Here is a 14,279-nt window from a genome sequence, read left to right on the forward strand (position 1 = left end):
TGTGTGTGTGTGTGGGGGTGTGTGTGTGTGTGTGTGTGTGTGTGTGTGTGTGTGTGTGTGTGTGTGTGTGTGTGTGTGTGTGTGTGTGTGTGTGTGTGTGTGTGTGTGTGTGTGTGTGTGTGTGTGTGTGTGTGTGTGTGTGTGTGTGCGCACCTGCGTTTTCTCATGTATTTATATACGATCTATGGAGGTGTTTTATAGCAGTTTTGTGTGTATTTATGCCCATGGGTGTCTGTGTTTTTGTATATTTTCCGTATATCCGATGTGTGGAGGTGTTTTGTAGCAGTATTGTGTGCGTGTACTTACTGTATATTCAATTTGTGGAGGTGTTTTATAGCAGCTGTGTGCGTCTGCGTGTGTGTGCGTGTGCATGTGCGTGTGTGCATTAATATGAATGGAGCAGATGAGTGGGCTCAGACAAGGGACCACAGCTGGATAAGTCGGTCAGCTGTGCTTTTGTTTATCCGGCCTCAAACTGCCCGAGGGTTCGTATTGTCTGGAAACGTCCCGAGTCCCACCACACTAGACCCTGACATTTCTGATCTAAGTATAGCACATGGCAGCATTAACCTTCACATCCGGGTCAAATGGTTAATGATGAATATTAAATAGAGTTGGCTTTAACCCATTAAGGCCCGAGTCCGATTCTTAAAATGTTTTCTAAATCCTAACAGATTTTTGAAAAAAAAAAAATATATATTTTTTTACGATTTTTCCAAAATAGCAGATCTACAAGCTTGTAGCGCGGCACTCGGTGCCGCGCTATGAGCTTGTAGATCTGCTATTTTTGAATAGCCAAAGAAACCTTACGTGACACAGATGCGTTCCAGGTCTTACTGGGTTAACCTGCTTGGAGGGCACAACAGAGATGAGTGCATTGCAAATATAAGAATCACTACGCGTCGTGACTACGCTTGTACATTGGCTATTTCCGCAGGATGTTCTCCCCAGAATAGTGAGGCTATAGGGTTCCAAGTGGATAAAGTAAGGGTAATCTCTATTCCTCTGTGATTGATGACTTGCCATGACACGGTCCGATTCCAACCTTTTGCAACGAACCCCACCGATCTCATTTTAGACCTAATATTAGCGACTGTCTGACCCAGGTAGATTTGATGTTTTTAGTGACATTCTATGCAGTCTATATAGGCCGGAGTTGAGCGGCCCCTGCGTTGGAGCCAAAACATCCTAAACCTTTTTCTTTATAGCCCCCTCTCTGCCTCCTGTGTGACTGTACCCTGTGCATCCAGCGTTTTACTGCACACTCCAGTGTGAGAAATATATCCCCGCTTTTATTGGCAGGTTAAGACAAGCTTTGGCTATAATGAGCATCGGGTTCCCTTTGAAAGCGGCTCAAATTAGCTGGGAAAGAGGGGGATAAAAAATTGCTGAATGGACTTTACAGGCTCTTTTCTTCACCCCCACCACTGGGAGTGCGTAATCGCAAAAGTCTTTCTAGTTAAATAGCTCATGAATGATGCATTGGCAACGACGCCAGTCAACTCTGAACCCGGGGACTAATTGATGATTGCGCGCAAACAGATGTCGGCCGCGTCCAAACCACGGTTGTTAGCAATTATTTGATAAACAACAGGCTAATATGCTAATTGCTACCAGCTGCCAATGAGGTTATTCGCCCGTGTTTACACTCCAGTTACAGTAAGCACGCCCGGCTTCACCTGTACCCCCTCGGGCCTTGGTTATTTTACTCCCCATGAACACAAGGGGAAACCTACTCCCCCCCTTTTGCCCGAAAAGGTCACCTGCTTTGCACAATACGCACCGTTACCTAGTTCAATTAGCATAACATAATCAAGCGGGCCTCAGCGGCCCGCCGGCATGCATGTGCGCCCTGGGACGCGACAGTAAACAATGGACGCCCTTGTGCGCTTTTTCTTTTGCTGAACAAGTGGAATTCCTTGCTCCTTTTTCCACTGTTTTGGTTTCAGGCCCTCCCTGCGGAATGTTTTGTCGGGGCACATTCCTCACACCCGGCCTCATGGCTTTTTTTGCACAGCGTCTACAATTTTTGTTTGGCTGGGTTCTTTTTGAAGGCCGTGCCACACTGGCAAACACATTTCCCATGGTATTCAGTGCAGACACAGTTGACAGCAAAACACGTCTCGCGTAAAGACGCTTCTCTTTTTTTTCTATCGGAAGAAGAAGGCCGCCGCGGACTCGATGCTAGAAAGACGCGGAGGTCCATACGCGAGGAACTCAAATAAACACTCGAGTGTTTTGGCGAATGATGTGGTGTGTGTGTGTGTGTGTGCGCGTGCTTGCAGTGCATTCCCTGTGTTTTGGATTGGTCCTACCTGCCAGGTGGGGGCCCCTGGAGTTCAATGACAAGAGCCATTAACCCATTAAGACCTGAAGCCGATTCTACAAAATGTCTTCTAAATCCCCCAAAGTTTTCTGAAAAAAACGTATGTTTCTATATCAGTGGTGCTCATTCTTTTTCATGTCAAGGACCCCCCAAAATTATTTGTATTTGGCCGGCGGACCCCCATCTCAAAATATGTTGTTCCGGGGACCCCCCCCAGAAGCAAAGATTTGAGTTAAAAAATATTCAAAGATTTGCACACATTTTTGACGTTTAAAAAAAAAATAGCAGATCTACAAGCTCGTAGCGCGGCACTCGGTGCCGCGCTATGAGCTTGTATATCTGCTATTTTTCAATAGCCAAAGTGTAAAATAATGCTATTTTTTTTTGCTCAAATCAAAAAGTGACACAGATGCGTTCCAGGTCTTAATGGGTTAAAGTTTATAAGCGTGAGGCCCAGCTGTCAGTCAAACTGACAGGCTGCCCCCATCCAACCCTGCTGTGAGTGGAACCCCACCAGACCCCCATAGAACCCCTGACCTCGCTTTGACAGGGTGCTGAGGCAGGCTGTGGGATAGGTTCGGGGGGCCGGGCCGGGCCGGGCTGGGCCAGGCTGGGTGTGAGCAGTGGTGGAAAAAGTACTCAAATGTTTTTACATAAGTAAAAGTATCAACACTGCAATGTAGAAGTACTCTGTTACACAAGTAAAAGTCTGGAATTAAAAATGTACTTTAGTAAAAGTATTGGTATCAAAATGTACTTTAAGTACCAAAAGTGAAAGTATTAACATGTTTGAAAATAGCAGATCCACAAGCTCACAACGCGTCGCATCGTGAGCTTGTAGATCGGCTATTTTCAAATAGCCTAGGTATAACATAGGGCTAAAGTGGTTAATGTATGTTTTATTATGTAATAATTTATACCTGCAAAGTAACTTAAGTGTTCAAATAATTGTAGTGGAGTAAAAGTACAATATTTGCCTCTGAGATGTAGTGGAGTAGAAGTAAAAGTATTGGAAATTGGAAATACTCAAGTAAAGTACAAAGACCTCAAAATTGTACTTAAGTACAGTACTTAAGTCAATGTACTTAGTTACTTTCCACCACTGGGTGTGAGTGTGTGGATGGGCGCGAGTATTCTGCAGGGTAAAGGTAAAGCACTGGGTGGCAGACGCTGTCACGCGCCCCAAGATAGCAGATCTACAAGCTCACAATATGATTGGAAGCGACACGTTGTTGTGAGCTTGTACATCAGCTATTTAAATATGAATCGCGCTTAAGGACGCCTCTTCTGGTGATTGTGTTAATGTCTCGCTCGCACTCAGTCTCTCTCTCTCTCTCTCACACACACACAACTCTCTCTCTCGCTCTCTCTCTCTCTCTCTCACACACACACACACACACGTGCGCGCGCGCACACGCACACACGCACACACACACATAAAGAGAGAGAGGGAGATGACTTCAAATGAATCAGTCACTTATTCAGAAGAGTCCTCCTTAAGCCTGGCGTCTGGCCAGTGAGAGAATCAGCCAATCATTTCCTCTCCTGAGTATCTGTCTATATGACATATTCTACTGGCGTGACAACATGAATCCATCCATCACAGTGTCTTCATGAATAGAATTAAAATAATAATAATAATAATAATAAGGGTCAGCAATTAGCACTTCTTGGATGTAATAACATCTCTCTCTCTCTCTCTCTCTCTCTCTCTCTCACACGCACACACACACACACACTTAATTTGGAGGGATTGTGTGTGTGTGTGTGTGTGTGTGTGTGTGTGTGTGCGTGTGTGTACGTGTGTGTGCGTCTGACATGCCTCATTTTGGGGCAATTTTGGGGTATTAAACCAGTTGATTGGGAGTCCCAATTGTGCACAGAATTGGTGGTGGTGGTGGTGGGGGGGGGTTGGTAGGGCTCTGTGTTTCATCCTCTGGTAAAGGTACAGATTTGACATGGCAACCATCCAGGTGCCACACTTTGTCAGGAAGCATGGCTCTGAATGGATGAGTGTGAGTAAAAGTACAAAAGTATTGGTATCAAAATGTACTTAAAGTACCAAAAGTAAAACTAAAATTACTAAAATGTTTGAAAATAGACGATCTACAAGCTCACAACGCGTCGCGGCGCGTTGTGAGCTTGTAGATCGGCTATTTTCAGATGGCCTATAGGTATAAAATAGGGCTAAAGTGGTAAATGTATGTTTTATAATGTAATAATGTATATCTTCATCTTAAAATTCACTCTAATCGAGAGTACCAGGGAAATGGAGATGTGTGTGTGTGTGTACATCTATGCACATATGTGAATTGCAGTGTAGGCCTACTGTGTGTGTGTGTGTGTGTGTGTGTGTGTGTGTGTGTGTGTGTGTGTGTGTGTGTGTGTTTGTGTGCGTGCGTGCGCGCACTGGCCTCTGGCTGTGCCTGTGTGCATGATGATGCAGCCTGTCGTGCCACAGCAGGATTAAAGTATCCGTCTCTCTCTGGACCGCCTCTCTTCCCTCGGCCCCCGCCTCCCCCCCCCCCCCCCTCCCCCCCAACCGGGCTATTTGTTTTAATTAAAAGAAAACTTCCAGCCTTTGGCTGAGCGAGACCGACCGGCGATCCTTCTTTCCTTTCCTCCTGCTCTCTCTGGCATTCTCTTCGCCTCTCTCCAAAAATCCTAAATCCAAACCTTTTTTTTTCTTTCCTTCTCTCTCTCTCTCTCTCTCTCTCTCTCTCTCTCTCTCTCTCTCTCTCTCTCTCTCTCTCTCTCGCACTCTCTTCTCTTTCTCTATAGTGCACACCCTCTCCTTTCAAGTCTTTTTTCTCCAGCTGCGATCGCGAAGGAAAAGCGACGCGTTTTTGTCTTTTGAGTTTATATATAGAAGTTGAATTGGTCCTGTTTTGGGGGGGGGGGGGGGGAAGGGGGTGAGAAAGTGTAGAAAGCGCAGTCAGCCAAGGGGAAATGGAATCATTCCGGATTGGGAAGGCACATTGGGGAATACCCCCAGTTTCCTCTGCTTTGCTTTGTGGCTTGGAGACTGCAGCGGTCTTAGCCTTTCTCCGCGAGAGGTTTGTGTGTGTGTGTGTGTGTGTGTGTGTGTGTGCGCGTGTGTGTGTGTGTGTGTGTGTGTGTGTGTGTGTGTGTGTGTGTGAGAACGGGCAGCTTTTTAACGTCATACATCTTGCTTGTGCCAATATTTGTGTCTTTGGAGTGGGATGCAGAGCACAAAGCACACATTGTAGTTTGTGTCCGAGAGTGGCGAGGCTTGCGGTGAGTGGGAGATGTGTGTGTGCATCTGCAGGCCCATTTTCTATTGTGTCCGCTACACCCCCCCTCCCACCCCCCCCAACCCCAGCGCAGGGCTTGCTGCTGGAAGTGACTCGACACCAAAATAAGGGGTCCATGCAAGGGTTGCCAGATCTGCTTATTATAATTTTCCCCGGCAAGATTTTATTTGAAAATAGCCGATCTACAAGCTCACATCGCGACGCGTTGTGAGCTTGTAGATCTGCTATTTTCAAAATAGCTGATGTATACGTTAAAGTGCTCATGTGGCCCATAGTCGCTTCTTTTGGGCTGGTTTTCCTAGACCTTGGTTGCTTGTTTCTCTCACGGAATCTGGCAACACTGTCCCTGTAGACCTGGAGGGATCCCGCATGACCTCGGTGTCCAGGTTTCATGCTGACGCCCGTCAGTCAGTCGTGTCCACCTCCATGTGATCGAAGATATCTAAACCAGTGGTTCTCAAACTTTTTCATGTCAAGGGCCCCCAAAATGATGATGCATTTGGCCCGCGGACCCCCATCTCAAAATATTTAGTTCCAGGGACCCCCCAGAAGCAAAGATTTGAGTTACAAATGTTCAAATATATATGTCTTAACCCATTAAGACCTGAGGTTCCGATTCTACAAAATGTCTTCTAAATCCTAACAGTTTTTGCCAGACCCAAGGGGTCAGGCTTACATGAGGCTTTGTATCTGTTTCGTCCATACATGGGCAGGGGCCATTTGTCCTCCGGCCCCAGCCAAAAAAGTCTGTCCCCCTTTCGTCCATACATGGGTATACACAGGCTGACACGTCATGTGAAGTCCGGCTTAGCCGTGACGTAGTGCATGTTTTGTACCTGTTTCCTCCATGTATGGAGGCTTTGTACCATGAGGCTTTGTACCTGTTTCGTCCATACATGGGCAGGGGCCATTTGTCCTCCGGCCCAAGGCAAAAAAAAGTTTGTGACGTCCCCTTTCGTCACGAATTATTCATGACATCATGAACTTCAGTTATAAAGTGGTTTGTAGGTGTGCCGCGCTATGAGCTTGTAGATCTGCTATTTTTGAATAGCCAAAGTGTAAAATAATGCTTTTTAGCTCAAATCAAAAAGTGACACAGATGCGTTCCAGGTCTCAAGGATGATCTTACATGCCAGCAGTGTCAGTGAACACATACAGTAAAGCAAGCAAGTAAAGCTTTATTTGTACAGGTATAGCACCTTTTTTTGAACCATGGTTCGTGCTTCACAATGGAAAACAAACCGAGAGGGAACACAGAGAACAGCAAAACAGAAGAGAAATTCTAAAAGACACAAAAGCACATACTGTTTAAACAAACACCATGAAAACATTGAGACAAACTAAAAACCAGAAAAACATAAACGGGTGTAAAACGATCTTCAGACACAGAACAGTGGGACAAACTAAAAGCAAGCCTTTAGACACAGTGATAAGTCAAAGAAAACGTCAGCGGTTCTTTAAAATGGTCACTCATTCAGAATGTGGCTTGGAAGAGGCGACTGCTCCACAATGGAGGGGCAACAGTAGCAAATCAATCCCCCTTTCTTTGGTGGAAATATGACCAAGAGGTCTTGGTTTTGCATCGGATGTAGAAAACGTCCCCATCAACGTTTTGTAATCGCGTTGCTTTTTCTGTTTTCCCTCCATCCAGCTGGACCCCCTGCCTGAGGAGATGTTGCAGCAGAGACCTAACCTTAACGCTGTCCGTTCCATGGAGACTGTTATGGAAGCTCACAGTGAGTGGATCGTTTATTTTTTTCCATCTCCGTGAATGCAACTCCGTAATACCTCTCACTTTACCCCTACAGTATATATACTTCATCGCATGACAAAGTGTATGGCTTTTGGCCTTTGTTTTTGATTTTATTCATTAATCCCAAGGGGGAAATTCAGTTTCACCCAGCAGATGGCTGGGTGAAACTGGCGTACCCATTTTGGGTCCGTCCACAGATCTACAAGATGACAAGAGGCTGGCTATCTTTGCTATTCGACATACGACAACGTATATAGGGGCTTAAGCTTTCTCTATACAAACTATTGAATACTGTGACTGTCTGTCATTGTTCAACCAGTAGCAGTGGTGGAAAAAAGTACTCAAATTCTGTGCTTAAGTAAAAAAAGTAAAAGTACTAAAATATTTGAAAATAGCAGATCTACAAGCTCACAACGCGTCGCGTTGTGAGCTTGTAGATCAGCTATTTTCAAATAGCCGAAGTATGAAATAGGGCTAAAGTGGTTAATGTATGTTTTATAATATCATAATTTATATCTGAAAACTAGCTAGTAACTAAAGTTTTCAAATAATTGTAGTGGAGTAAAAGTACAACATTTGCCTCCGAGATGTAGTGGAGTAGAAGTGAAAGTACTGGAAATTGGAAATACTCAAGTAAAGTACAAATACCTCAAAATTGTACTTAAGTACAGTACTTAAGTAAATATACTTAGTTACTTTCCACCCCTGACCAGTAGTAACTATAGCGTTGTGTGTGATGGTGGATGGCTGCATAGGTAAATACTGGCGCTCGCTGCAGCGCTCCGCCTCGACGCTGGGCTGCTCTCTGAGCGAGGCTCTCAGGCAGGAGACGGACGAGGCCGAGACCGTCACCGCCATGGCCTCCTTGTCCGTCGCCAACAAGCACATCAGCAAGAGGTACGTCGTCTGTCTGTCTGTCTGTCTGTCTGTCGGTCCCTTTGCCTTTTTTTTTGTCTATCGTGGGGTGATTATTTAGTGCTCTGCTACGTCATTTATTTTTAAACGCGTATGATATAATATCGCCTCTGTGGCTGGTGTCCCGTGTGGGCGTCGTTATACCAGTCAGCTGTGTGTGTGTGTGTGTGTGTGTGTGTGTGTGTGTGTGTGTGTGTGTGTGTGTGTGGGGCAAGCTTCTGAGAGGTGCACCTTACCAAAGGCTTAATTGGAAACACACTGAATACATAGAGTACAGATGTTGGCGCTGCACATTAGCCAGCTCCACACACACACACACACACACACACACACACACACACACACACACACACCAGTCATATACACTCTTAGCACTTTTATCTCATACAATTGCCTGCAGTATGTCAGTAGTTTATAAGCCTTTTCTTATAATAAAGTACTAGTTCAGCGTTCCATCCTCATTGGGATGAAGTGACGTATATATATTATTGTATTTCATTTATCTGTTTCAGCAGGGCTGAGGAGGAACCAATGGAAGAGGAGGCTCCGATGTAAAGAAGCATCTCTTGGCTTTGGACCACGCAGAGGAGGCGGTCTGCATCTCTGACATTAAGTCCCCTCAACAAGTCCCGACTCTGTTTCAATCCAAGCCCCTTCTTCCCCGTGTCTCGCCCCCCTGCCCGTATCAAGATGGCGTCTTAAGCTTGAGAGAGGGTGGGGCCCATCGCAGTGTTGACTAAAAGGGGGACTGGGCTGGGGGTCTGAAGCAGAACACTAAAGGTGCCCCCCAGCATCGCACTCTGTGAGAGTGGACAGACCGATTGGCATCGGCGTGTTAATGTTGTCTCCGTGTAAAGAGAGGCCGAGGACCCCCCGGTTCCGGTTGCCAGGTCTGCTCCTCAGTGCCTGGGATTTAAAGAGGGGACGTGTTGAGCTGTCCCACATTGAGGGCCAGTTTGCTTTTTAAAAACCACAAGACGGGACTCGTCACTCGACCTGTCTGTCTGTCTGTCTGTCTGTCTGACCCACAGTGATGGATCATCCCCCCCCCCCCCGTCGTCGTGGATTAACTGCATTCGTCTCCATTTCGTATCTTTGTCGCTCTATCTCTCTCTCTTCTTGCTTTTGTAAAAAAAAAAAGAAAACACAAACGACAGAGCTAGTGTTGTAGTCGGTGCTCTGTCTGCGCTGAGGATGGATGGTTACTGCTCTTTAAAGACATTTGGGGGGGAAATAAGAAAGAACATTTGTAGAATGTGCGGCTTTCCCCAAGGTTTTATTCAAGAGAAGACTGGATTAAGGACATGAAAGATGGACAGGTAGTCTATTTCCAAGATGGTGGACAGTAAAAGACTGTGAGTTTGTGCCTTTTTTTTCCTTTTCTTTTTTTGTCTTTTCAAAACCTGGTGAATATTTCACAATGAACTCAATTTAAAGAGATTTTGCCTTATGAAAAGAACAAAGAAAACAGGTTTGGGAAAGAGGCCTCTCCTCTCTCACCCCTTCACATTTTCTATCCCTGTAAAGAGTTTGGATGCCTGCACGTTGTTGGCACATAGACTGGAGACCCCCTGGCATGTTTACCCATAACTCCCTGTAACCAGCTTACTGTACCTACTCTGTACCTTAACCCCTCCGAAACTCCCTTTTCTTACCTACCTGCACTTTTATCCCTTTTGGAAGGTAGTTGCCGGCCTTGCAGGTGTTAACATGGTTGGTGTGGGTTGTTTCACTTAACAAGTAAACGCTAAAGTGGTTTAGTATTACTCAATGTAAGCCCTTTTACCAGATAAAGCATTACCTTTACTCAAGGAAAGAATTAACTAGCATGCACTGTATTAGAACTTCTTGCTGTCCGAAAAAAGCTAGAATGCCCGTTCATTATGTAGTAATAAGATACTAAACAAGCCAAAGCATGATGTACCATTGTTTATATCAGCTGTACCACTTAGTATTGCAAACATATAAGAAAGACTTTCCAGTCACAATTCGTACACAATTCCTAAGAGGCCTGCATGTGGGAAACAGTTGCGCCATCGCGAACGTACAATTTTTTCCTTTATGAGCAAGTTGAACTTCAACGCGTCAACAGAATAAATAATGATGTGGTGCGAAACATTTACTTAATAATAATAATATTAAATAATAATAATAATTAGAAGTTTAGAAAATGATTTCTAAACTTCTAGAGATTTTCTCTCTATTAGGCAGTCGGACCATACCACCTTTGATTTTTGCATAGGGGTGTTCCAGAGCCTCCGTACTGATGGCTCAGACATTTGTGTCATCTATTTGCTCCTTGTTCAGCACATCTGCACCCCAACTGTCAGGTGCTATTGGGCAGGTGTGTGTGTGTGTGTGTGTGTGTGTGTGTGTGTGTGTGTGTGTGTGTGTGTGTGTGTGTGCGCGTGCGCCCGTGTGTCTGAGGATTTGTTTGTCTGTCTCTATATATGTCTGTCTGTCTGTCTGTCTGTGAAAGTGTGTGCGTGTCACACAGTACAAGAAGCTCTCTCTTCTAGCCTTTGCTTGCAGTCACTCGTCCTGACAGCACATGCGAACGGGTGCACATATATACATATATATTTTCACAGGGAGGTTTTTGCTTTTCAAACCCTCCACTCGCCTCTGCAATTTAACATAGGCTACTATATGCTAGATAAGCACATGCATGATAGATATCTTCTTGTTTGGCGTAGCTAGCACACTTTGCTCAGATTCTGGAGAATGATTGTGCATTTCTCTGGTCTGCTGAATCCCCCCCCAAACCAAAGTTGGGAAATGAACGCCAGCCACCATATCTAATGCTGGGTTTGCTGTTTTTTTGTTTTACTGTGACTGAGGAATTCCTTCTTTTTCACTTTAGCTAGGTAACCAGACAACATTTGGAGGTCCAATCCTATCATAAGAAACCTGTTTCACTGATAAAACAGTGAATGTGCCTGATAGCGAACGTCCAGATATACCACACTTTGCCCATGGCTTGCCCCCACTGTGGCCAGTCGGGCAAGTTGTAGATGCCCGCACGCCCCATCGATCCCCCCAACCTTCCGCCATCTCATGTTTAGCCTCTGGGCAACTACCTTCTCCCATGTTTGTTTTTTAAATTGTTCATTTTGACATATCATCTATAGAGCTAATCACACATTTATCATGTTTCTAAATGAACAGAAAACAGTGCTGTGGTGTTTACAGTTTTTTGACTTTAGGGGTATTCCAGCCATACACTGCAGAATCCTGAGTGTTCATTTTAACTCGAGAGTGTACAAATGAAACCAAATGCACCCGTAAGGGTGCATTTGGTTCCATTTGTACACTCTTGAGTTACATCAACATTGTTGATTTTACCGTGTACGCATTTTGTTGACTGCTCAACAATTTCCCCTCATCTTTGTCTATTTCCCCTCTATGCTGGTTTTGTTGTCGTCTCTTTAAGTGGACTTTTTATTTTTATTTGTAGTTATTTTTGTACTTTTCCACACGTTTTCCGGTTTTGTATACTTTGCCCCCCCCCTTCTCTCTCTCTCTTTCTCTCCGTGTTACATTGTACATTGTACAGCTGACATACTTCACAACAGGTGAAGTTTCATGTTGTTTCTTTTGGTGGACATTTCATGGTTATGTTTTGTGGGTTATGGGTTTTTTTTTTTGGGGGGGAGGGATACAAAATATTTCTACTTTGTATAATTCCAACAATTGTGTATTTACTATACTGTCTGTTCATAGTAGATTTATATATGAAACAATTCTAAGTATATTATATATATATGATGAAATATTATGATCTTGTTTTTGAAGTTGGTATTCGCAAGGTGACATATTTCATTGGTTCTTAACTCAGGACCTTTGCTGGGTTGTTGTTGCTCAAAGCACCACTTTTAACTGTCCCCTGGCTGCAGTTGGTCGCGTGTTGAGTAGCGTAGCATCCCATAACGTAACATTGATGGCTGGCTTTTTGACTATTTTCATCCCACGAATGCCATAAGAGGAGTGCCATCGCTCAACGCCCGCCGAAACACACACGCCACAAACTATCCCACATTACGCCATCTTTTTTTTCTCCCTTTTTTCTCTTTTCTTTTCCTTATGTAATGTTGGTTTCCTGGAAAGAAAAAAACGTAACAGAGGAAAATGTGAGTTAATTTCCCCGCTGACAACAATACCGTATAGCTGAGATATTTTACAAGACACTTAACGTCTCACTGGGTCCGTGAGTCAAGTCTCAAAAATGACCAAAGTAGAGATCCGATGTTTTTCTTGGAAACCAACAATGGCACTTTTATATGTTCAACCAATCAAAGCTACAACTGCAATGAAGTTAGCAGTCTAGCATGAAACAAAAAAAACACACAATCACAGTCCCTATGTAATCTCTGGGTTTCTTCATCTTACTCTAGTGTGTAGAGTATATATATCTTGCAAACCCATCCTCAAACTTAAGCTTGGTTTACACTTTGTTGTACGTCAGTGTAGGGCACCAAAAACGACGCGTTGCGTCGACACCTTTGTGAGCTTATAGATTGGCTATTTTCGGTGCCCGACACTGTCATACGACAGAGCATAAATTAGGCATTTAAGAAGGAAGGGAGTGTGCAGACATGAAGGGTGGGATTGAATTGGAACGGGGCCACATGGACTTCACCCTCTGCCAACAGTAAATCACTGTGAAAGGGCCTTAGCCAATGATTGCACGAGATAATCGCTTATGTTCTTATCTGGCGCCGAATGTCACCAGTTGTAATTTAAATCAACAATACTGTAAAAAATTATCATCGCTATGTACATCATATGAATGGCCCTCATGTGTTAGATCTGTAAAAACAAGAACAAATGACTGTGGGCCACCAAGCCCCAAAAGATGATTAGTGTCCAGAAAGGTCACAGGTTTTATTAACCCATTCAAATCCGGGAACGCATACTGTGTCATTTTCGATTTTTAGCTAACAGTTTCTTTTGAAAAGAAACCTATGTTGCTATAATATCAGTGGTTCTCAATAATTTTTTCATGCCAAGGACCACCCAAAATGATATGTATTTGGCCGCGGACCCCCCCATCGCAAAATATTTGGTTCCAGGGACCCCCATGCAGAAGCAAAGATTTGAGTTAAAAATGTATATATGTATATTTAAAGATTTGCACACATTTTAACGATTTCTTTAAAAAAAAAATAGCAGATCTACAAGCTCATAGTGTGGACAGGGTGGGGAAAGATCTTAATTTCTTCTGACTTTTCCAGCTTCCCTTGACCTCCCATAACATGAGCTCCATGCACGCAAGAGCGTCTTTCTGCGGTGTCATGGCCACAAACACTGTCCTGGATGATCCTCCTGAGGTGGTCTGTAAAACGAGGGTGTTCAGGGCCAACTTGTGAGGTGGACCAAGACGGCACTCGGCGCTATGAGCTTGTATATCTGCTATTTTTTGAATAGCCAAAGAAATCTTAAAATGACACAGATGTGTTTCCCGGATTGAAGGGGTTAACTGTCCCTGCTCAACTGTCCCTTTTGGAAAGACGCCAAATCCCCTCCTGCTTCAGAAGACCCACTCCTGTGCTCTCTCTGCTCAAATTCACACATGAGCATGGCACGAGCATCTCTTGACGAATGATTTGGTACAGAAACAAATACCTAATTATACTGTGCATAATACAGCAACTGAAGTGCGCTCTGTAATTGGAAAATAAATCCTAGAAATGTAGCTTTAAAGAAAAGCGACTAATAGCTTTTCTTCATTATGATTGTAACAGGGGACTGATGACGACCCATATTGGCAGTGTCATAAAGTCCTTCGAGTTGACCCAAACCAGCAGCTGTCCCACTGCTAAATCTCAGCCATTCCACCCTTCAAATACCCCCCCCCCCCACCCCCACCCCCCACACACACCAACAGATAACCCACCAGGGAGGTCAGAGGTCGTCTCTAGATTCTCCTTCCTGTTTCTGTCATCTTCCACTTTGTAAACTCACAAGACTTAATTCAATTTTTGAGGAATGTGGCCGGACTTTGATCCGA

General features: G+C 44.3%; 1 protein-coding gene across 6 annotated transcripts in view; it reads left to right on the forward strand.

Annotated features, from left to right (window-relative positions):
* Positions 1-12,045, forward strand: part of LOC308073682 (histone deacetylase 4-like) — a 247,764-nt gene extending 235,719 nt beyond the window's left edge. For 3 of the 6 annotated variants that reach the window (XM_080412737.1, XM_080412733.1, XM_080412738.1), the window contains 3 exons: positions 7,253-7,337; positions 8,110-8,251; positions 8,785-12,045. In XM_080412737.1, coding sequence (XP_080268863.1) covers positions 7,253-7,337; positions 8,110-8,251; positions 8,785-8,824 — 267 coding nt within the window. In that variant the 3' untranslated portion in view covers positions 8,825-12,045. Of the gene's footprint in view, positions 1-7,252; positions 7,338-8,109; positions 8,252-8,781 lie in introns of all 6 variants that reach the window. The other 3 variants (XM_080412734.1, XM_080412735.1, XM_080412736.1) reach the window with 1 other exon arrangement.
* Positions 12,046-14,279: the final 2,234 nt, after the last annotated feature.

This window comes from Gymnoscopelus braueri (genome assembly GCF_963280865.1).
Source record: "Gymnoscopelus braueri genome assembly, chromosome: 18".
Classification (NCBI taxonomy): domain Eukaryota; kingdom Metazoa; phylum Chordata; class Actinopteri; order Myctophiformes; family Myctophidae; genus Gymnoscopelus; species Gymnoscopelus braueri.